The 22,622-nt window shown below is 35.4% G+C and overlaps 3 protein-coding genes across 8 annotated transcripts in view; 1 reads left to right on the top strand and 2 right to left on the bottom strand.

The window, feature by feature from the left end:
- Positions 1-8,364, bottom strand: part of LOC18108520 (disease resistance protein RPV1) — an 83,880-nt gene extending 75,516 nt beyond the window's left edge. Inside the window, exon 1 of the mRNA XM_052449440.1 lies at positions 7,945-8,364. Within this exon, the coding sequence (XP_052305400.1) occupies positions 7,945-8,364 (420 nt within the window). The remainder of the gene's footprint in view (positions 1-7,944) is intronic.
- A 2,119-nt stretch (positions 8,365-10,483) lies between these two features.
- LOC7498107 (ion channel CASTOR) lies at positions 10,484-17,215 on the bottom strand. 6 transcript variants are annotated; one of them, XM_024591606.2, is made up of 12 exons: positions 16,752-17,215; positions 16,582-16,653; positions 15,802-16,419; positions 15,342-15,524; positions 14,619-14,678; positions 14,329-14,532; positions 13,912-14,160; positions 12,952-13,203; positions 12,504-12,698; positions 12,281-12,373; positions 11,639-11,893; positions 10,484-10,986 (listed from the first exon to the last, which is right to left on the bottom strand). In XM_024591606.2, exons 1-12 carry the CDS (start codon positions 17,151-17,153, stop codon positions 10,768-10,770), a joined length of 2,802 nt encoding a protein of 933 aa, XP_024447374.1. In that variant the 5' UTR covers positions 17,154-17,215; the 3' UTR covers positions 10,484-10,767. The 6 variants fall into 6 exon arrangements, 5 of the variants coding, with proteins under 5 accessions (XP_024447374.1, XP_024447377.1, XP_024447376.1 ...); XM_024591609.2 differs by having other exon boundaries at positions 13,105-13,203; positions 16,752-17,214; XM_024591608.2 differs by having other exon boundaries at positions 12,952-13,050; positions 16,752-17,214.
- A 1,725-nt stretch (positions 17,216-18,940) lies between these two features.
- LOC7498106 (uncharacterized) lies at positions 18,941-22,348 on the top strand. Its single transcript, XM_052449327.1, has 2 exons — positions 18,941-19,077; positions 20,986-22,348. The coding sequence occupies exon 2, from the start codon at positions 21,018-21,020 to the stop codon at positions 22,053-22,055; it is 1,038 nt and encodes a 345-aa protein (XP_052305287.1). The 5' UTR covers positions 18,941-19,077; positions 20,986-21,017; the 3' UTR covers positions 22,056-22,348.
- Positions 22,349-22,622: the final 274 nt, after the last annotated feature.

The following is a 22,622-nucleotide window of genomic DNA, read 5'->3' as shown; positions in this document are numbered from 1 at the left end:
ATTTGTATCAATTTTATTCTTATTATTTTAATTACTATTTGTTTTGCTTTTAATGCTTTTAAAAGTTGATTTTTTTTTCAATTTCATATTTTGATATTTTATTCATTTATTTTTTATATCCAATTTTGTCTTCATGTTTTTAATTGCTATTTTTTTTAATTTTTTTATTATTATTATTTTTAATTTCATCAATTGAAATTTTATTTCATTTACTTTTTTTATCGAATTTCGTACTCATTTATTTGATTGTTATTTTTTTATTTTATTGATTTATTTTATTTCTCAATATAGTCTCTCGTCATTTTATTTCATTTTATTTTTATACAAAATCTGGTCTTTATTTTTTTTATTGTTATTTGTTTTGTTTGTTAAATCTTGAATGAGTAGGGATTTTGCTTCGTGGTTTTTTCGTGTTTCCCTTCCATAGGATAATCTTTGTCTCATGACCTCCATAACTGATTTTAAATATTAACCCGTTTTAACTTTGAATTTTTTTTTGAATTTTTTTAAAAATTTTATTATTTGATATTCGATTATTGAATTTCAAATATTAGCACGATTTATCTATACATACCATGCAATGAGAACTTAAAAATAAACCCCATAGGCCTTCAAAGTCCAGGTTTTTGAAATTAGAAATAAAAAAAAAAATCTGCATGTGAACTGAGCATATGAAAATAAATAAGAGAAGGGTAAGAAGAAGAAGAGGGAACTTGCTAAGGGGTCGTAGAAACCAATAACTTAAAGGGCGTTTGCCATCTCTTGGAGTATGGCTATAAACAGCAACAATAATTTTGTAAAATGCCCTGTTTTTGCATCCCAGTCTTGCTAAACGAATCTTCACCGCCGTTTTCCTGGGCTGATCTTCTTCAAGTGAGAAATGGGAGAGTGAATTGCAGAGGGAGGGAACAACAGTGTTTGTGGATATGGGTTTTTATATGGATAAGGAGGATTGGATGGTTTGTGGATATGGGCTTTTGTACTTCTTTCTTGTCAAAGCAGCAGAGATGGTAGCTTTTACAGGGTAAATGCCATTTCTGCACGAAAAATGCTAAATGCCATTTTTTATAGTAAATCATGCATTTCTAGAAATATGTTATGAGAAGTAGTTATGAGACACTTATTAATGAGCGTGCTTATATCCAAAATCACAGGCCGATGATCAAAGCCATCTAAAATTCTTGTTGCTTGGATTTGCTCCTGCCCTTTGAAGAAATGAGCTATGTAAAGAAATATGGATTTTTGTTCTGAATCCAACCCATTGTAGCTAATTCTCAACACATTTTTGATTTCAGGATCCTGAGCTAGTTTATTCAATGCACTACGCCATTCTTTGATGCTTTTACCATAGAGAGAGGAACCCAAAATTATAAGAGCCAACGAATTGCCTTGTACATGACTTACAATCTTTTCTATCAAGTCTCTATGATCAATTGTGGGGTTGCAATTATTCAAGGCTTTCGAGCTAAAGAGTTGAAGAGATTCTTCATAGTTCAACCCCTCAACCTCGTATGTTTCGTTTACTACATTTTTAAACACTTGCTTATCCCTACTAGTTATGAGAACTTTACTGCCCGGCCCAAATGAATTGTGTCGTCCATGAAGCAAATCTTTCCATTCTTCCAAAGGCATTAAATTATCCACATCATCCAGAAAAATAAAAACCTTTTTGCGACGAAGTCTATCCCTCACAAAAGAATCTCGAAAACTCAAGGAGCCCGTGTTCAGAATTTCTTGGCCAAGCAGCTGTGAAAGAAATCTTCTTTGCATATTAGATTGTTGCCTAAAGTTTGCAACAATTTGGCAATGAATTTTTGTTGCACAATTTGGTAAACCATAATGGAAACAAAACGAACATGTTTACTGGGACGATGGATTTTTATTAACAAAATGAACCTTGGTGTTCGCACATTAAAGGGCATGGAAAATCTTGTATATAGCAATTCTTTTCTGTGTCTAAATGTTCTGTCAACACTAAGTTCTTGAGCATATTCTGATCATGTCAGAAGTCTGAGTCGTGTTGATAACCAAACTGTCTATGACATTATCATGGTTAATATTTCCCAACCTCCACCAGACATTTAGAAGTTATTTAATCATTTTCACATTATCAAGGTTATCAATGTTCTTTCAAGGATCATGTTTAACCAAGTTTTTGGATTTGAGATCTTGATTAACTGGGATTTCAAATGCTTCTTTGAAGGCGTTTGCTCTCTCTTGTTAGACTTGGTGTCCAGGCATTAATTTTCATGGGCAGCAGGAAAACAGGAAAACAACCGCATTGGTTTACCTACATCATCTTCATCCTCAGATGTTCAAAACCGGATGCTGCAAGCTGATGCAAAGCATGAATCCCAACCATCTGAAACTGAAGTTCAGAATCCATCACCTGAATCAGTGACTCCATTAAATGAGAAAGTAGATCTTTCAGAAGCATAGGCATTGAGGCGGCATTTACTGGAGTGTGGTGTATAATTCTGAGAACTTAACTGAGCTATACATGTACAAAGAATAAGAAGCATTCTATCATTGCTGACATCATGGAAAACAAATTTTGTATGTTAATAAAAGAACAAGTTTTGTACATTTCTCTAATCAAGTGCATTGATATCATGTGCTCAGGAACGCCAACACAGGATTGCTATTAATAATTAATGAATTAGGCAAAGAGAATGTTTGCCTAATTCATTCCCTAATTTTCCATTCTTGCCGTCACTGAATCATACTCTGAATCATACATTCATTCCCTAATTTTCCATTCTTGCCGTCACTGAATCATACTCTGAATCATACTAGGGCCGTCACCAAATTGTTGGACATGACCATGGTAACTAATGAAATGTACATGAACACGACATAAAAGCTACACTAGTTACCGGAATCGGCAGTCTTTCCAACAAAATATCAAATCCAAAGCCTGTCGGCAATTCAGCCTTCAACCAGCACTGGATCATGCCCTGAAGGAATCGGGTTTCTTTGCCAGCCTGCTGAAGCTCAGACAACAAGCATCAATAAGTTTCTTTTCCCTCATCTTCAGGAACATCACTGAGCCTCTAGAGCACTCAACCCGGTTCTATAAATGCATCCAACACCGTAAACAAGCATAGATGTGTAAAATTATTATTGTTGTTGCTGCTGTTGCTGCTGCTGTAAAAAATGAAAAAAACAAGAGAAAAAAGACACTACCTGTAAAATACCACCAGAGTGAAATCTCTCGCTACTGTGGACATAGCAAAAAAATTTGTCCCTCCTTTTATTTTGTACTCCCTATGATTTTTTCCATCATCAATCCTTCCATTGGTTTTGATTACCCAGATTTGCAATGTTGTTTATGGATTGATGGGAATTCGTAAATCTAAAAAGAGAATTACGTTGCTCAAAGTAATTGACCTGACAAAAAGATTCATAATTTTTGGATCATTCAAATTTTGCAGGGAGATTCTACAAGTCTAATTCTATAATTAACAATGTTAGTTAGCTACAACCAAATCTAGAGAAAATATTGTTTGAGCTAGTTTTGTTATTTTTCCAATTTATTTTCAGATTTCTTAGTTTATTTAAGCTATTTTGAATTTATTTAAATAGTTATAAACTTTTCAAGAGGGAAACTAAAAAATACAGATTTTTTTTTGAATTTAGGGTTTTTACAAGGTGACTTTATTAGTAGAATTTGGTTGCATAAAGACAGTTATAGTAAACTGAATCCTTCTCAGAACTACTCGCTTCAAATCCTCATCATAAGTGTGTTACAAGTTGCAGGGTAAGGTCAAAGTTAGTTAGTCATAGAGAAGGGTTACAACAGCAGCAAGTTAGTAGTACCAGAAGCAGCAGCTAGTACAGGTATCTTGAAAACTACTTGAAGAACAATTTGCAGTAATTGCAGAACTCTCTCTCTCTCCCTTTCAATTTCTTCTATTTCTCCCTCAATTTTCTTCTAAACTTTTGTTTGTTAAGGAAGATCCTTAACAAAGTGTCGGCCTGTAGATTTTCATCAAAGTGCAGATATACACCACAGCTTTTCAACTTGCAAGGCTTTCGAATCTCATGACCTACATTCGTACTCCCGTTGACCACTTCATGGTAGAATTTAAATGTAACTTCATTGCCAGAATATTTACGGAAATGATTTACTAATTCGAGCTCGTAGTGTAGAAACATGTGATCTGAGTCACATGTCTTCAAGAAATTGAATATACTATAGCTTTTCTTGGAAACGAAGACTTCTTCATCATCACCATCATGCTCACCGTTTTTACTCTTAACTTGGCAATCAAAATATACGCGAACTTCAGGATGATCATCGAATTCATAAAGCATCTCATGGGAGGGAAGAGGGAGTAGAAAGACAAGGCAGAAAGCAATTCCCTTGAGTTGACGACAATTTGAGGGCAACTGTATGGTGAGTGAAGATCCAATTCCTTTGTCACCGAACCATTCCGGAATTTCACTCCCCGGTAGAACCATTTGCATTCTGTCATATGGGATCTTATCTCCGGACTATTACACAAAAGTCACATTTTGAAAATGTGATGAAGCAGGAAAGAAAGAGAGAAGAAAGAACGATTGGGTTAAGAGAGATACCTGAATTTTTAAATGCATTGCTGTTATCAGTGGTTTCTGATCCAATTTGAAGCAATTTGCAAAATTCAATCCATCCCATAATCTGCCTATATTGATGGTTGATATCATGGTTTCTAGAGATGCACAGTCATGTGTTGTTAGAGACCTCAGTGAAGGTGGAAGCTCAGGTAATGCTTTAATAGGTGTTCCATGCAAAGCCAGATATCTCAAACATACCATATCTTTGATTGATAAGGGTAGCTCTTCAATAGGCGTTCCATCTAACCCTAAACTTCTCAAAGATATCATATGCTTAAATGATGAGGGTATCTCTTTAATGCCTGTTTTACTCAAGTTAAGATCCACCAAAGATTTCATAGGCACTAAAATTTTTGGGAAGCTCTCAAGTTTTGAGCAACCACTCATATCCAATACGCGGAGTCTTGTGAGAAACTGGATTGATGAGGGCACCTCTTTAATAGCAGTTCCACTTAGATATAATGTTTTTATATCCCCTGAGATTTCTGGAAACTTGGTGATCTTTGAGCAACCATGCAGACCAAGACTTTCCAACTTGCTAGTAATTGATCGTGGAACTTCTTTGATTGAAGTTTCCTCTAAATATAAGCTTTTCATATTTTGTGAAATAGTTGGACACTTGGTCATATCTAGGCACCGACTTATAGCAAGTACTCTGAGAACCTTTGAATCAAGCATTGGAAAACTTCTAAGATTATAGCAAAAATAGAGATCAAGTTCTTCCAGCTTGTCAAGAGATTGAAGAGATGACGGAACCTCAGTTAAACTTGAACAGTCCACAAGGTATAAGCACACTAAATTTTTGGCCTTTGATAGATCTGGCAATTCCATCAAATATGGAGAGAAAGATAGTACAAATTTTCGTAAATTTCCAACATCCTACCAAAAGGAAAAGGCATAATTAGAAAGTTAGCACCTCCAACTTTATATTTCTGATCATACATCAGCAGCAATTAAATCATACCTGTACTCCTTCCCAAAGTTTTTCAACCTTGCTCCTTCGTAAGTTAAGCTCAACAAGGAGTTCAGCACAAAAAACTTGTGGCAATGATTTCGAAGGGAATCCATCCCAGTGCAAATATCTCAGCTTATTAGAAAGATATTTGAGGCCAGTAGGAGGAAGGTGCATTTTATTTTTGTTATCTTCGGAGAAATGACCGAAATAGAATTTGAGAAATCTAAGACCATTCATCGTTGCGAAGGCATCAGATTTCAAGTGTATCTGTCTCGATAACCTGGACATGTCCAAAGATATGCCTTCAATTTCTTCAGTTCCCTGTTAAACAAGAATAAAGAATAAACAAACAATAATACAACGTACTCAAAACATCAACTTTTGAGCAAATATGAAACCTCTTGGTTAGTATGTCAGAGCAGAGAAAAGAAAGATATCTAAAGACTTCAACTTTAACCTTATTTTCCTCCAATACATGAACGACGTTAGTAAAATGACACAACCTGCTACGTTTGCCAGGAAACTTAGATTCTGCACGAACAATGCTAAATGCCATTTCTTGTAGTAAATCATGTATTTCTAGCATGTTACGAGAAGTAGTTATGAGACACTTATCAATGAGCGTGCTTATATCGAAAATCACAGGCCGACCATAAAAGCCATCTAATATTCTTGTCGCTTGGTTTTGCTCAAATCCTCTAAAGAAATGTGCTATATCAAGAAATATGGATCGTTGTTCTTGATCCAACCCATTGTAACTAATTCTCAATGCATTTTCGATTCGAGAGTTCAGAGCTAGTTTATTCAATGCACTGTACCATTCTTCTGGGCTTTTACCATAGAGAGAGGAACCCAAAACTATAAGAGCCAACGGATTGCCTTGTACATGACTTGCAATCCTTTTTATCGAGTCTCTATGATCAATTGTAGGGATGCAATTCTTCAAGGCTTTTGAGCTAAAGAGTTGAAGAGCTTCTTCATAGTTCAACCTCTCAACCTCGTAAGTTTCATCTACTATATTATTAAGCACTTGCTTGTCCCTACTTGTTATGAGAACTTTACTGCCCAAACCAAATGAACTGTGTCGTCCATCAAGCAAATCTTTCCATTCTTCCAAAGGCATTAAATCATCCACATCATCCAGAAGAATAAAAACCTTTTTACGACGAAGTCTCTCCCTCACAAAAGAATCTCGAAAACTCAAGGAGCCCATGTTCAAAATTTCTTGGCCAAGCAGCTGTGAAAGAAAGCTTCTTTGCAAATCAGCCATGGAACCTGGTTCTAATTCTTGCCTAAAGTTTGCAAAAAAAATTCCTTCAAATCGAGAACGAACCTTGTTGCACACAGCTTCAGCAATCGTTGTCTTACCGATACCACCCATTCCCCATATTCCTACAATGAGAACATCTTGAGATTCCATATTTAACAAAGACTCAACTTTTTTAACGCGAACATCAATTCCAAATAAACCCGTAGTGTGACTTGAAGACATGTCATGCAATTTGTTCAAAACATCTTCAACGATTTTCTCAATAAATTCAGACTCCAGCCTAACAAACAAGAAGAACACACACATATTTGTTAGTCAAAATGGACCAGACTAGAAGAAACAACAAACATATAAACATACTCACTCCTTAGTAGCTACATCTATACATAGTAGGCACGTATAGGATCTGAATTATACGGTGGGAAAGAAAGGAAGAGCCTCCATCCATATTCTGCTCTTTTATAAGGTGAGCATGTATTCATAAACCTGGACAAGATTCTCTTACTGGGCCTCTCGAGAGAATGCATTTGAGTTCAGATATATGCAGCAGCTCCCTACTTATCTCATGCTACAGTTAATCAATCCTTGAAACTGGAAACTACTTGTAATTGGTGTTTATCGAGGAAAATCAATGAAATGCAAATGCATAAGATGTTTTCTCATATCATCGTATATAGAATCATCTCAATAAAAAAAAAGACTATTAATGACCCAATTTCAAGTGAAACGATAGAAGAAAACATTGATTGTCCTGATAAAATTTAATATAAGGATTCCTAAGTATCTGCTTTCTGTCTCCTAAAACTTAAGATCTGTACAAGTGTCTCGCTACAACGTTTTCAAAATCAAATAAAATAAATATAGATTCACAGAGCTCATCATTCTCAATAATTTTAAATTAAATTTCAAATCCTCAACAAATGAACGAATATTTTCTTATGGGATATATTTCAAGAGCTTACTCAGACTTCCCTAAGCTCCATCCAGATAGATTGGCTGCATCCGTCAAAGCGTCTCTGAAGTTCTGCTCTTTGTCCATCGTCAAAGCTTTCTTCTTTATAAGTCTAGCAAATGCATCCCCAAAGCTACCTGTTCGATTTCTTACATGGGATGGATCCACCTGGTAGAATACCGGAATAACTATCTGTCCATTATTTTTTCTACGTTCAAAAATCTTTGCAAGCTCCTCCAAGCACCATTTGGAAGATGCATAGTTTTCAGAAAAAACAATCACAGAAAGCTTGGCCTCTTCAACTGTTCTCAGAAGTGATGCCGAAATCTCATCTCCTCTCACAAGCTGATAATCTATGAAAGTTAGGATTTGTTTCCGTTTCAAAGCAGCATAGAGGTGGCTGGTAAAATCAAAACGAGTGTCTTCTCCCCTGAAACTAAGGAAGACATCATATTTAATTACTTGTGGTTGGGCGGTGGTTAAGGTGGAAGGAGTAGATGGGGATGGAGAAATATGACGGCTTCGTATGATGAATCTCCAGATATAAACAAACAAAAAGATAGAGAGAAACAAGAAAAACATTGCCATTGTTTTGTGGAGAAAAAGTCGAAGAAACAAGAGTGAGACTCTTGTGGCAGGGCAAGTCTGAAGGGAGAGAACGGAAGTAGCTCAAGGAAAAAAGATGAGGACGATTTTGAATCAGTAGCTTAGGCATATGTATAATTGTAATAATGGGGGTTTCAAATCCAAATATTTTCTCATCTACAGAGGGTGATCGTTGACTTCCGTTCTTGTTCTTTGTTTATTTGTGATTGGCAGGAAAGAGCATCTGATTATATTATTATAATGGTTGTGTTTATTTTTTTTTATTATTATTTGTTTGGTGAAGTGGGCGTTAGCCGGATCTATATCAATCAAAAACCAAACCAGCAATTAGCACAGTAAAACCCACTTGACCTTCATCTCGGAATCTAGATGTTCCAGTGAAAAACAACCGATAAACAGGTGAACTGAAACACCGAAACCACCCCACCCTAAGTCCATCTTTTATCTCCTAACAAGGTGAAAAACAAGGTGAAAATTGCTTAAACGATCCCAATTGTATAACAAGGTGAAAAACATTAAATCAATGAGGCGGGGCAAGAACAAAAGGGAATGTTGAGATAGTATAGGCGTTACCTAAAACTTTTAGAAGAAAAAAATATATTTTTTAAAATAATTTTTAAAATTTTATATATATATATATAAATTGTTTTTTAATTTTTTTATATGAAATACAAACAATTTTTTTAATTTTTTTTAAATTAACCCAGACCCATCAATGTAATTCAAGACCTGGCTTTTTTTTCCAGATAGACTCTGGACTCTTATGGCTTGGATTTAATAAATATGGGATAGACTACTGCTAAGACTAAGCTATTTAATTAGACAACTTTTGGAGTCCTGTGGTTTTTTATATGATGGCCACTGGAGACTTACATGGTCGTTAACTTTAGGGCCCGTGGGATTAGTCGAGGTGCGCGTAAGCTGGTCCGGACACCCACGTTAATAAAAAAAAAATTAACAACTTGCTATGTCTTTTAATTAAAATTAAAATTAATAAAAAAAACTAAGAGCTTAGTCATTTATTATACATTAAAGACACCTATAATTGCGAGTTAAAATAATGAATGATTATTTTGCTCTTCTAAAATAAAGTTATTTAATTAGTTATTAAAAGTGATTTATTATCATTATAATAGGACAAATCAGTTTTTAAACATTTTAGAAATAAAGTAAAATAAGTTAAATATCTTAAAAGTAAAAATTTTAAAACTGAGATCCATGGGTATTTTAGTCTTTTAATATTTTGATAGTACAATGAAATGACTATATTTTTTAAAAACAAAAAAAATTAAAATTGATTTTCAAGGGTGTTTTTATATTTTTATTATGGCTTTTTAGTTATAATTAATGTAAATTAAAGGCAATTTAGTCTTCTGAAAAATATAAATATAATTAAAAAATAAAAAGTAGTTGATACATGTATCTAGGAGGCGTTCATGCTTTTCGAGCAACGTGTGCACCATCTCTCAATGAATAAACATTGCCTTTTATGATGGCATTGAAAGCATCACAACATCTTTTTTTATTTATTTATTTGTATAGCAGCACAGAGTGCAAGCATGTTATCTACTGTAAATTATTATTTTTAATTTGATTAAATTTCATCATTATTTGTGGAAAACAACTATATTATAAAGTAAAATGAAAAGTTATTTCGCGTCGCTATACATTAAGCATCGAAAAGTCGATTTTTTCAACATTCAAATAAGCCAATTTAATTAATCTACCTGCTTTGAATGTGATATGGATACGATTGAGATTTCTTCATTGGCTATAAGTAATAAGCTGATGAAGTTAAAGGGGAATAATTCCCCAATCCATCCTTGGATGGAAACCTCCACAACACACGTCGTCGCGATAGGCAGATATCAAGATTTTACCATAAAGCGTCGGCTGGTTCTGCTTTCACGTTGAGATTACAGAAGAGGGTTTTTTCATTTTAGTATTCCAAAGGAAGGAGATTGTCCTGAACGATGCAGAATATACTTCCAACCATCTAGCTTCAATTATCATGCTATAACATGCTTCGGCGAAGCAAGAAGCCAGCTTGAAGCTATTCATTTCTTGTGCTGTCAGTCATCATTCTTGCAAATCACAAATGTTTCACGCCAAGTAGAGCCTTCATATCAATTTAGTGCTCCAAACACATGTCCTGGGAAACGTTACAACTCTTTCATATTTAGGTAGCGAGAAAAATCCATAACTTTGAGGTTGAGTTTTTTTACAAGAAGTATACTAGATGTGACTGTACATCTGTAGCATTTCTTTCTTTCTTTTTTCAGACTGGCAGAAACTAATGAACACTTCCTATTGTTGTTTTCTTCGGTGTCCATCGAATTTTTTTCAAAGAATATCATGTTCAGGGGATGAAGAAGAACCTCATCCTCATTCCTTCTCTGCAATTACCACGAAGACATCTTTCAGTGACCACCTACGTCTCTCACTTTTGGCAGGCGGATTGATAACAGCCTTTTCAGCATTAGCTGCACGGTAACCAATGACTATCTCTCTTCTCTGTCGTGCTCGTAATAGTACTTCATAGAAACTCAATTCCTCGCCTTCACTGAGGTAAAGATCTGCTTGCCTTATTTGTAGCTCATTTCCCTGATGAAGGCAAAATGTTTGTGAATGATGAATTTAACTGATTAAAGGATCTTAAATTCCAACATCATCAATAGCAGCAATTTCACTAACACAACAAAGGAATCACTCTGATCAATGCTAGAGGGTTGTTCTAAGCAGTAAAGAGAGAACATGCTAGCAAACCCTTTGCTGTTGTGGTCCAACATATTAACTAGCTTAATTTATCACAACCATAATAACAAAATGATTATTTGGATGCAGGGCTCACGCTATGCTACTTTCTCAATATAAGAAGCAGGGCATCAAAGTCATTATAATATATGATTTAAAGGAGTGACCAACTAAATGCACTAGGGAACGAAGTTAATAATCACCTGATGTGTTTAAGATTTCATCCTTTAGTTTAGCTAGAAAAGTTTCATGGGCTCTATAGTATACATGATGCAGATGGCTTTTTGTGAGAGAGAGGGAGGATTTAACATAGCGTGAGCTATGAGAAAAGAAAACATATAGATAAGGTGCTGACATGCAAACTATGAGAAAAGAAAACATTGCATGCACTTGTTGGAATTTTCTATTGCAATTTTGTAAGCCTACTTCGCCCTTCAAAATTTGGTTTTCCATAGAGTGCAATAAGATCTCAGAATTTAACAGAAGTGAGACAAAAGAATACCTCATCTGCAAAGAGCTCTTCTAATACATCATTTATTTGTTGATCTTCTGCAACCATGGCCAATGCCATGCTGACAAGTTCATTTGATAAAACATAATCACTGATCTTCGACATGGATAATAAATTTTTAGTTCTTGGGTCCAGAATTTCACTTATTATTACAGATTTATCTGAAGCCTGCTGCATCTCCCCAATCCACGAACCTTGAGAGAAGGTTCCTCTGCGAACCTGGTTTACCATTGGGAGACGCTTTGACTGCATGGATCATGAGAATAAGAACACATGAATACAAAGGATCGAAAAGCACTAAATTGCACCATTAACACCTGGATCCTGTACAATTATCTTCTTGGGTTCAGGAGAAAATAAACAAAATCTTTTTGGCTTTTCCTTAAAGTTGAAGAGGAGTTGGCCAAGTACTCTTCAGAAAAGAAAGCAAAAGGCTATTCTAAACCTAAGATTACAGGGCATCTTGGAGGATGGCGTGAAACTTCGAAGAAGGCTGAAAGTTGAAGAGCCCATTTCAGTTGTCCGTGTGAAATGTCTTTTTAAGTCGTGAAATTTATACTGGTTAATCAATAGAACTTATGTTGTATGAATGAGTAATAGCCTATCCACCAGAACTTTAGTTAGATCGAGTACCTGAATATCACGAATCAATAATAATGTGGCAAGAGATCGGGAGTCGGCTTGAATGGCTGAATCTTCCACTGACTCATCAGCCAAAATTAAAATCTAGACACACCAAATACTGCATCAAAATCTTTTTAACTAAGAATAAGGATAATTACATTCAAAAAATACAATCCCAAATGTCATATAGTTTGATTCAAAACCCACTACTATTTTAGTATTATTCACTTACTGAATCAAAAGATTGCAAAGGAAGGCTTTCTAAATGACGTCTTATGACCGCATTTCCCTCTCGATTGACAAGTTGTATATTTTCCAATCTACTTAAGTCTAGACCACCATCAATGAGCTTCTTTTCCCTCTCATTTTCGGGAACATCATTGAACATCCAGAGCTCTGAACCTGGTGCTAGAAATGCATCCAACACCTAAACATGAAGAGATGAGTAACTGATAATTACTTTTGTTATAGAAATGAAATAGTCTAAATGAGACAAAAAGAGAGCTCATTGTTGCCCAAAAAAAAGTACATGTAGAAACTGGAAAGAATGGTTTCAATAGGCACACTTGTTGCAACTACAACTGAAAATCCTGCAATAATAACACAGAAGAATTCTGAAATGTCTACCACCACTTTGCCGCAACGGAGAAGTTATGATTTCATTATCCTTATAACATTACCATAATCATATCTTCCATGTCACGTCTCCAACCACAGAATAATATCTTTTCTGCAGACTTTGGACCAATAAAGTCTTTGGGTAGACTTCCTCTCCATACCTGCAGCATCCAGGCGAAGAAAAGAAAGATTAGGGGCTTCACAAAAGAGCTTACCACAATCATATCATCAATGTCCCTCCTCCATCCACAAAGTAGAATCTTCTGTGGCATTCTTGCAGGTCGGGCAATGTGCATGAATGATGCCTCTTTGACCTGAATGATGAAATTTATTATATTATGTAAGTTCTTCTTTTATGGTGCATCCACTTACCTAATTTCCACTGAAGGCATCATTCTAATGTTCACAACTGAACTTGTCCTTAACCAATCCGAGCATGATCTGCTATTTTCACTTTCATTTTTTCCCTTATCAGTTTTATCAGCCCCTTTACATCATGTATTATTTTTTTTTATTTTTTTTGATAGTCTTACATTATATCAAAAGCTATATCCTTTACTAAATTACACAATTTAGTAATCAGAGAAAAGAACCATCCATAAACGGTCTATGGTAGACACATCAGGTCCAATGTGATAGTTTTCACCAACCACACAGCATCATGTACAGCACCAAAGACTTCATGCATATCTGTGCAATAACATACTTTGCTAAAACTAAGAAACTATTTATCTATGGGTATGCATTGGTGTCTATAGCTAGGACGTTGTTTTCTTTTGTATACAGATATTTGCTGCCTTTATCAAGGCCTTTTCATTTTCATTTTGTAATTTATCTCCAATAAATGAGCATCCTGGATCTGGTAAGAGAAGACGACTTTCTTTTGCACTGGGTCAGGTGTAGGTCCCGTCTCTTATCATGCACATACAACCTAGGATGACAGAACAAAGACACAAGCTAGGGAAAAGAAAGAAGCATGCAATCTATAAGAAATCTTTATTTATGAAGGAAAATGAAAGCACCGTAGGTAATGCTGCTGGAGCATAGCTATCATCATCTTCCGCAATGACAAGGATTTCATCATCTTCTTGAAGAACATACGAGTCTTCAGGATTTAAGATAATTTTACCATCACAAGAAGCAACCTTGATCCCACAAGGTATAGCGTCGGGAAAACTGATTAGTATGTCCTCGAATTGCATGCCGTGCAACTGCGGCCATCTTTTGATGTAAAACTCACAATTTTCAAACCCAAGTATGTCTTCCCATATCTGTCATAACCAATCCGTAATTGATCACATACACAAACAAGCAGGAAAGAGTTTACAGCAGCATAATAAACAGCGGTAAAAAATCATTGTGAAATAAATCAGCCAGGCAATAACGCTTACAATGATGTTAACAGAACATGACAAGAGTTTTAAGAGTGCAGAATTAACCTGTGCAAGTCCTGGCTGCCGAGCACATTGAATCATCAAGCGGCCAATAACATCATGAGCTACAACAGTTTTGACAAGATCTCCACCAACAAGTTTCACAAGAACCTCATTGTCAAGATCACTTAGCTCCACCACAATGTGCCCTTTTAGACCTTCTTTCACTCCTGTAAGACTTAAGACGGTTCTCAATGCGCGAGCATCACTCTGTATACAACCATAAACATCAATGGCTATCAATGCTTGTCAATACCATACATGAAGAACATTACTTATGCACTCAAGTAGCTGACCTGGTCAGCATTTCCATCTTCAGCAAGGACAACTATTGCACGGGCCTTGGAGACAGATACCTGAAACTCAGGCATTACCATATCAAGAAAAGCAACAGATAAAATAATGGTTTCACCACTCATGACAAGGTAGATGCTAACATCATTAAAACTGCTAGCTGCAACAACTTCACAGAAGCCCAAACACAGGCAAGTTGCACCATAGAATGATTGTGGGAAAGAAGATTATAACAAACCAGTGTACTTGGGAAAACAATAGCCATTAGAAACACCCCCCCCCCCCCCCCCACCAACCCAACCCCAACGCAAAAAGAGAGGGAAAGGAAGTAGAAGGTGGACTCAAAGAATGTACAGAGAAATAATATTCATAGCAGAAATCATGACAAGAAATGCTATGTGCAATCTTCAAGAATATGAAGTAACATTGTACAATAAAATGCTTAAAGCAAAATTTTAATCATAGAATTCTTTCTTGGGAACTGCCATGCTTTAGCAAAATTAGGAATGAACCCTAACAAACAAAGGGGAGTGAATGTGGCCGGAAACTAAACTAAACTAAACAAACATAAATTTTCGAGAGGATATCTAACCAGGCCATTTAAGAAATCACTAATTCATTGTACAACTGCAGAAGACTGAATCCATCCCGCTACCACAGCTTTTCAGTAGATAAGACATCTCTATGTTACAACTTATAAGCAATATCACAGAAACTATGCATACCTTTTTTAGGTCAGCCAGAATTAGGGGGCTCCCACTTCTGCATATGACAGATGTTCCTTTGAAGTCGAACTCCATTTTAGCAATATCCATTTCCATCTCTTCTTTGTCTCGTTCAGCCATCACTACTACAATTCCTCCACCCAAACTCTCATTGGCTATTCCAAGTTGATTCAGCAGTGATCCCTAGTTTCAGAACAAATTACTTGGTTATTGAGGAAAATATTGCAAAAAGATTCTTCAAGTACCTAAATATATTTGTTTCGTTATCCACGCCCTTTTAGGAATTTCTTCAGAGATTTTTAAATTAGGATGGAGATTATTGTTCCCAGATTATATTAAGGTTCTCTTTGAAATGACCTGCCTGCACTATTCACAACTAAGTCGTTTTAAAAAGTGCGAGCACACGTATGCTCAAAAACAAGCTTCATCACACTGAAAAGCTGTGTAATCAGAATCTTACTAGTTTATCGCTCCAGCCAAGAATTAGAGTATGGTTTTGCTCAACCACTTCGCTTCTTCCTTTCCTTAATGAATCAAACTTCTCAGAAATAGCATCAGACACAAGTCCAAGCATCATAGCAAAAATAAGCATCCCACCAAAGCTAATAGAAACAGAAACAAGCCTTGGACCAATCCCCTCGGTATTAGCATGATTGCCTGAATCCGCTACAAACGTCCAAGACAACCAAAGACAATCCGCTAAATTATCATCTGTCACACCAAACAACGCCAATCCACCAAGGCAAATAACCAGCAATGTCGCAACCAACAACGCCAAAGGCTTGGCATATGGATGAACTGATAAAAAAATATCCACCCGATATGCAAGCTGCTTATTCAACAACGCCTCTTCCGAAACACTATCCGATGATCTGGATTTCGATACAAAATCAATGTACTTGAAAGCAAGAACCGGAATAGATAATAGCGTAACTGAAACAATCAAAGCCAAATTCTTTAACCCGTTATCACTACCATAACCAATATCATCAAGCTCCTGCATAACTGAATCAAAAGTATCTACATTGGATAACAAATTACACGCTCGTAATCTAACATTTAGTTTCAGTATTTGATCCTGCAATCCGAAAAATAAAAAATCCCAGTTAACTAACAACAAAGCCGTGCATTAAGGTCAAAGTCAACTAGTAAATACTTTAAATGATCAATAAAACTACATACAGATTTAAAATCACCAATCTTGATTATAAAAATCAAAACTTTTAAGTGAAAAACTCACCTGCAAAACAATTACTTGGTTATGTAAAGTAAAATTCTTGTGCACTAATGAAGTCAAAGCTGTAATCACAATCTGCAACAGCCCAAAAACAAAACCCACTTCAAAAAACAGCTTCTTCTTTTACTTTCACACAATCAAGTTGTCAGAAACATTACTATATAAATACTCACAGCTACTGTAATGGCCAAATTCCATCGGACTCTGACCCGATGGCCCAATGACCCAGAAGAAACCTTCACAGTAGACTGCTTCTTCTCACTGGAAACAGCAGGTTTGCGGTCCAAAACGGAGTCATTTTGGTGTTGTATTGAATATTTATCAGGTGGTCGAGGTAACTCCACGCGCCGGCGAAGTCTTCCATATTTAGAAGTGGTGGTGGGAGAGAGAGAGGGTGATGAACGAAACGAGGGAGGATTGGAGATGTTGGAACCTGGAGAATGTTTGGAAGCAGTGGAGAATCTGCGGTGGGGTTTAGGAGGTTTAGGAGGTGATTGGTGGATGAAGGAAGGTGAAGGGAAGAACCAGTCCCTGTTGAAGGAAGGAGAAGTAGAGTCTTGGGAGTCAAGGGACATGGTGGGGCTTTTTTGAAATGCTTTCTCAGTTTCTCTCTTTGTGTTTGATTAATGATTAGAGATGCTTTTAGGAAGGCTAATGTTCTCTTTTTCTTTTTTTCTTTTATTTATTTATTTTTTAGTGTTTCTAACTAACCATAGTTACAAGTCTTTACCCGTGAGTTGACTTGCTTCAAAGGCTGGTTGTTTTACAGAAGAGTTAAATCTAATTTTTTAAAAAAAATATTAATGATATTATTTTTTAAAAATCAGGTTTTTTTTAGTAAGTTGACCCAAAACAAGCGTTAATATGAGTCGAAACTTGGATTTCTAACTCGTTCTTACTTGAATTTACTTAAATGAAAACTTTCTATTTTTTTTTTATTTAAATGCATTTTTCATTTAATTTCATTTTATTTATATAAATTCAAATGATACTATAATTAAATATTTTTATATTAAAAACATAATAATTAAATTCAATCCAAATCACAAGTTTAGATGCAATTTAACAGCAGTTTTAATTTAAAATTGATATGGGTCAATTTTTTAAAGTTAAATGATATTGTTTTTTTTTAAATCAATTTAATTTTTATTAAATTTTAATTGAGTCAATTTATTCATAATGATTATAAGTGTAAGTTAACTCCATCAAATTAATTTGTTTGGAAGTGTGGTTGTTTTTCAAAGTGTTTTTCGTTCAGAAATATATTAAAATAATATTTTTTTTTATTTTTTAAAAATTATTTTTGATATCAGCACATCAAAATTATCTAAAAACATAAAAAAATATTAATTTAAAGTAAAAAAAATTAAAAAAATTAAATTTTTTTTAAAATACTTTTGAAACATAAAAACAAAAACAAACAGGGATATATTTAAATTAATTTTACCGGACACTTGACCTAGTTGAACGTGAATTAGTTAATTTTAAGGTTGAGTTAACTGGGATTAACGAAGGAGACTTAATCAAATGATTAGGAGCGTTGTCTTTAATAAAACTTAATGTTAATATTTAAAAAAGTTGATAGTGAAAGAGCTTGTTTGTAGTGATTAGTTTGTGGTTTTAAAAATAATTGATGTGTGCAAATTTGTCCTTAGTAAGTTGTCTGGAAAGTAAGTGCCTTCTAAAGTCAAAAGTAAACACAAAGAACAAGTTTAAAATTTGGAACTTGATTATTTTTTTAATCATTCTCCTTTTTTAGCTAGAATACTTCATATTTATTAAACTTTCTTCTAATTCGATTTGTTTGATTCAAATATAACTTGATTTAGGTTAAAAAAAAATTGACTTGAAGGATCTAATAAACTGATTTATAATTTGATTTGTTTAATTAAAACCTAATATTTTTTTAAAATAAAAATAATATTATTTTAATTTATTCTGATTAACTTGTCACTGTATAATTTAAACTTTAGATTGAAATTTTTTATTTTCTGTGATTGTATTATATTATATTATATTGCTTTACCATAATCAAATTAGATTTTATTAGATCATGGTTCTAAGCCAATCTTCCATGATTATATATATATATATATATATATATATATTGTTTCCCTATAACATTTTATGTTATAGTTATAAAATTTAGTTTGGTAAATTAATTTAGGACCTCCGGATTTGAAAGCTATATTAGGCTGATTTCATGGCAAACTAAATTATTTTTTATTAAAATGATTTAATTTTAATAATAATAAAAAATTGCTGGATTAGCAGCTGACAAAGCCACCCATGTTTTGGGCTTAGGGCTCATGATTCGATACTCATATACTAAGCTCTGACCCAAAACATGAGGCTTGGGTCAAACAGCCTTGTCAGTGGCACTTCGTTAAAAAGAAAAGAAAAAAAGAACAAAAAAGAGGGGCTCATAAAGAATAGATCGCCTCCATTCCAGGCCAGGGTTTAGCAGAGAGAAGAGAAATCTCTCACCGTCATCACAAGGTACTCTCCTCTCTTGTTCTCGCTCTCAAAGCTCTGTATTTCACCGAAAGAAGAACCCTTTAGCCGTAGAAAAGATTATTTGCCTTCCTTTTTTTTTTTTTTTCCTGTTTTGATAAGTTTCGAATCAAATCACACTGTCCTAAAAAACTGATGGGATTCTTCATATTCTGTTTTGACCTAACTTAGCTGCCTAATTCGGGGGAGCCCTCTTTTCTCTTTTAGTTTAAGAAACCCTAAAAATGTTAACATAAAAAAGTCTTCGTTCTTGATACATTGTTCCTGTCATTTGCTTGTTTTCTTGAATTTCACAGTGTAAATAATATTTAGCTTGATTGATAGATATATTATTGTTTCTTCATTTAGTTTAGGATGGATTATAGGGGAAAATTTATTATTTACCTATTAAACATGAGACATCTCGAATCTCACCCCACCTAGCAGCTGGTGATTGATTATATTTCAAGATGAAGCTGAAATGTTTCTATGTTTTTCGAACACAAAATGCTTGTTGATTTTCTTTTTATTCACACCATAAAGGAAAAGGGAAACATGTAAGAGTCAAGTTTTTTTTTTTTTTTTTTTGATGAGTCAAGTATGGTTTCCAATAGCTGTGATTAGTGTTTAGCCCAAGTTCTTCTTTGAGCTGTTGCTCCAGTTTTTTTTCTTGCTTGTCAATTGTAAGTTGTGAGATTCCACTGTGTTTCATTGGGCGGGCTTTGTTTTTAAAAATCTCATGCTGTGTTTTTTGGAAGAATAACACTAATTTAGGCTACTGAAGTCTCTATCTGGGAATTAGAAATGGATTGTAGTGTGGATTTTGTTTTTTTCACTTGTGCGATTCATTTCCATTTTGCTATTTCACTTTTTGATTTTTAGCTCTAATGCACTAGTTGTTACTTGTTACATGTCTCTAACCCTGAGGCCTTGACTGGCTTTATTTTTCACTCTCTGGCTCTTTTTGTCTTGTGCTAACATGTGACTCTGTCATTAGTTGAACTTCATTATGAGATTACTTGGCTTGCATTTGATGAGATTTTTATGTCTTTCATTGCACTCATAGGATTTCTTTCAACTTCTGAAACTTTGTAACTCTTATTCTTTTTCCCTACCTGGTATGCAATTGCAACAAGATATTCTAAAACAGCATGCGAATTGATTTTGTCTTTTTAATGTACAGGCTAGAAAAAAGAAATATGGAAGGGTCTAGTTAATATCTTTACTTTCAATGGGTTAAATGTGGCTTATGTTAGTTGTTATTAATGTATAGTACTGATCTTCTCTTTTCTCATGTTTGGTGAGATGGTGGTTCTTGCTGGTCACTGGCAAGCTGAGTCATGCTTGTTTTGGTCTGAGCATTACCTGCTTCACCATTTATGAGTGTAAAGATCACATCCTGCAAGTGTTTATGTTACTCTTGCCTTGTTGAAACTTTGTACGATACATTACCGGTTTTAGATTGCATCGTGTTATCTTTATGTGAGATTCATGTTCATTTTGCGATTTAAATCTTTCTCCATTTCATTAGGTCTGGATGTTAAATGCTTTGAGGCCTTAGCCTCCTCTCCCCTCCGGAGTCATATTTATCTTTTCACTGCTTCATTCTTCTGTCATATGCTAACATGCGAATATGCCTGTAGTCAACTTCAGTAGGATATCAGTGGGTTTGCAGTTGATGTGACATGCCGTTTGTTATACGCCTTTGGCTCTTATGATCATTTTGGAAACAAGCAAGAAAGGGGGATTTATCTACTTCTTAGTCTGAAATGTTCGTAAACCTTAGCTAAGAGTCCCATAGATCAGAGTGTTTAGGCATGCCTGGTTTGCAATTGCAATAAGATGTTTCTCCTATTTCATATTACTTATTTAATTTGGCACTGGATATTAACTTTATGCTGTATTCCCATTCAGGATTTTAGTTCTTTCATATAGCAGAAGTCAAGATGCAAGTTGTGCCTAGGGAGAGTGAAAGTGCTTTGTCTGTCTCCGGTCCAAGGCCAATGGAGTGGTCTACTGTTCCATATACAGGGTCACAAGGACCTGGACATAATGGTAAGCAGCGTAGATCTAGCTTGGAATCACCTATCATGTTGCTTACTGGTCACCAGAGTGCTATATATACTATGAAGTTCAATCCAGCTGGAAATGTCATTGCATCGGGATCTCATGACAAGGAAATTTTTCTGTGGTACATGCATGGGGAATGCAAAAACTTCATGGTTATGAGAGGGCACAAAAATGCAGTTTTAGATCTTCATTGGACTGCTGATGGGTCCCAGATAATATCAGCCAGTCCTGACAAAACTGTCAGGGCATGGGATGTCGAGACCGGAAAACAGATAAAGAAAATGGCAGAACACTCCTCTTTTGTGAATTCATGTTGCCCTTCCCGTAGGGGGCCTCCACTTGTTGTAAGTGGATCTGATGATGGAACTTCAAAACTTTGGGATTTGCGCCAGAAGGGTGCCATCCAAACATTTCCAGATAAATACCAAATCACAGCTGTCAGTTTCTCTGATGCATCGGATAAGATATTCACAGGTGGTATAGATAATGATGTCAAGGTATGGGACATCCGCAAGGGTGAAGTGACCATGACACTTGAGGGCCATCAAGATATGATAACAAGTATGCAGTTGAGTCCTGATGGCTCATATCTGCTTACGAATGGCATGGACAACAAGCTTTGCATTTGGGACATGCGCCCCTATGCACCACAAAATCGATGTGTAAAGATTTTTGAAGGGCACCAACACAACTTTGAAAAGAACTTGTTAAAGTGTAGCTGGTCACCAGATGGAAGCAAGGTCACTGCTGGTAGTGCAGATCGCATGGTTTACATATGGGACACAACTTCTCGACGCATCTTGTATAAGCTTCCTGGTCACGCTGGATCTGTCAATGAGTGTGTCTTCCACCCTACTGAGCCTATCATTGGATCATGCAGCAGTGACAAACAGATTTATCTTGGGGAAATCTGATCACTGCTTTGTCAGCCTGTCCAAAATGAGTTGTTAGTAACGGGGAAGATATTTTGGGGCCTGCTTGTCAGTACCCAACTAAATGATTGAATAGGTTGTACTACTTATGTAGCTTTTGAGCTGAATTCAACTTATGTGATGTTGATGTATGTTTTACTGATCTTTCTTATATCTTGCTGACTTGTTTGTAGTCCTTATTACTTGCTGGCTATCTTGTTCTACTGAAGTATCAATGAATATGCGCACAGTGAGTGTTTGTTGGATATGAAATAAAGTTTTTGGACTTGTATGTACTCTTTGATCTAAGCAAGTTTCCAACTATTTTCACTGTCCAAGCATGGTGATATAGCTGCAACAATTTGTATCTTACAGTTTTGTCAGTCTCCCTGGAATGATTTGTTGGCAACAACGAGAGCATTTCCTTAGGAGCATTTCTGGAATGATTGCCTTGTCGGCTGGAGTATGATAATACCGTTAGGTATAAGACTGGTCCCAGCCCGGTCTAGTCAGCTCGGGTCCATGATTTGCTTACTTGGGGTCTGACCCGGATGAGGTCAACCTACCCAA

This window comes from Populus trichocarpa, chromosome 19, assembly GCF_000002775.5.
Source record: "Populus trichocarpa isolate Nisqually-1 chromosome 19, P.trichocarpa_v4.1, whole genome shotgun sequence".
Lineage (NCBI taxonomy): Eukaryota > Viridiplantae > Streptophyta > Magnoliopsida > Malpighiales > Salicaceae > Populus > Populus trichocarpa.
This window is presented reverse-complemented; position numbering and strand designations above follow the sequence as displayed.

What these genes read in the sequence shown, in the direction of transcription:
- LOC7498106 (XM_052449327.1), top strand. Translation starts at nt 21,018, where the DNA reads ATGCAAGTTGTGCCTAGGGAGAGTGAAAGTGCTTTGTCTGTCTCCGGT.
- LOC7498107 (XM_024591606.2), bottom strand. Translation starts at nt 17,153, where the DNA reads ATGTCCCTTGACTCCCAAGACTCTACTTCTCCTTCCTTCAACAGGGAC. An exon ending in TTGGCTGGAGCGATAAACTA is followed by an intron (nt 15,525 to 15,801) that starts GTAAGATTCTGA and finishes TTCTGAAACTAG; the next exon opens with GGATCACTGCTGAATCAACT. An exon ending in TATTGATTCGTGATATTCAG is followed by an intron (nt 11,894 to 12,280) that starts GTACTCGATCTA and finishes TGATCCATGCAG; the next exon opens with TCAAAGCGTCTCCCAATGGT.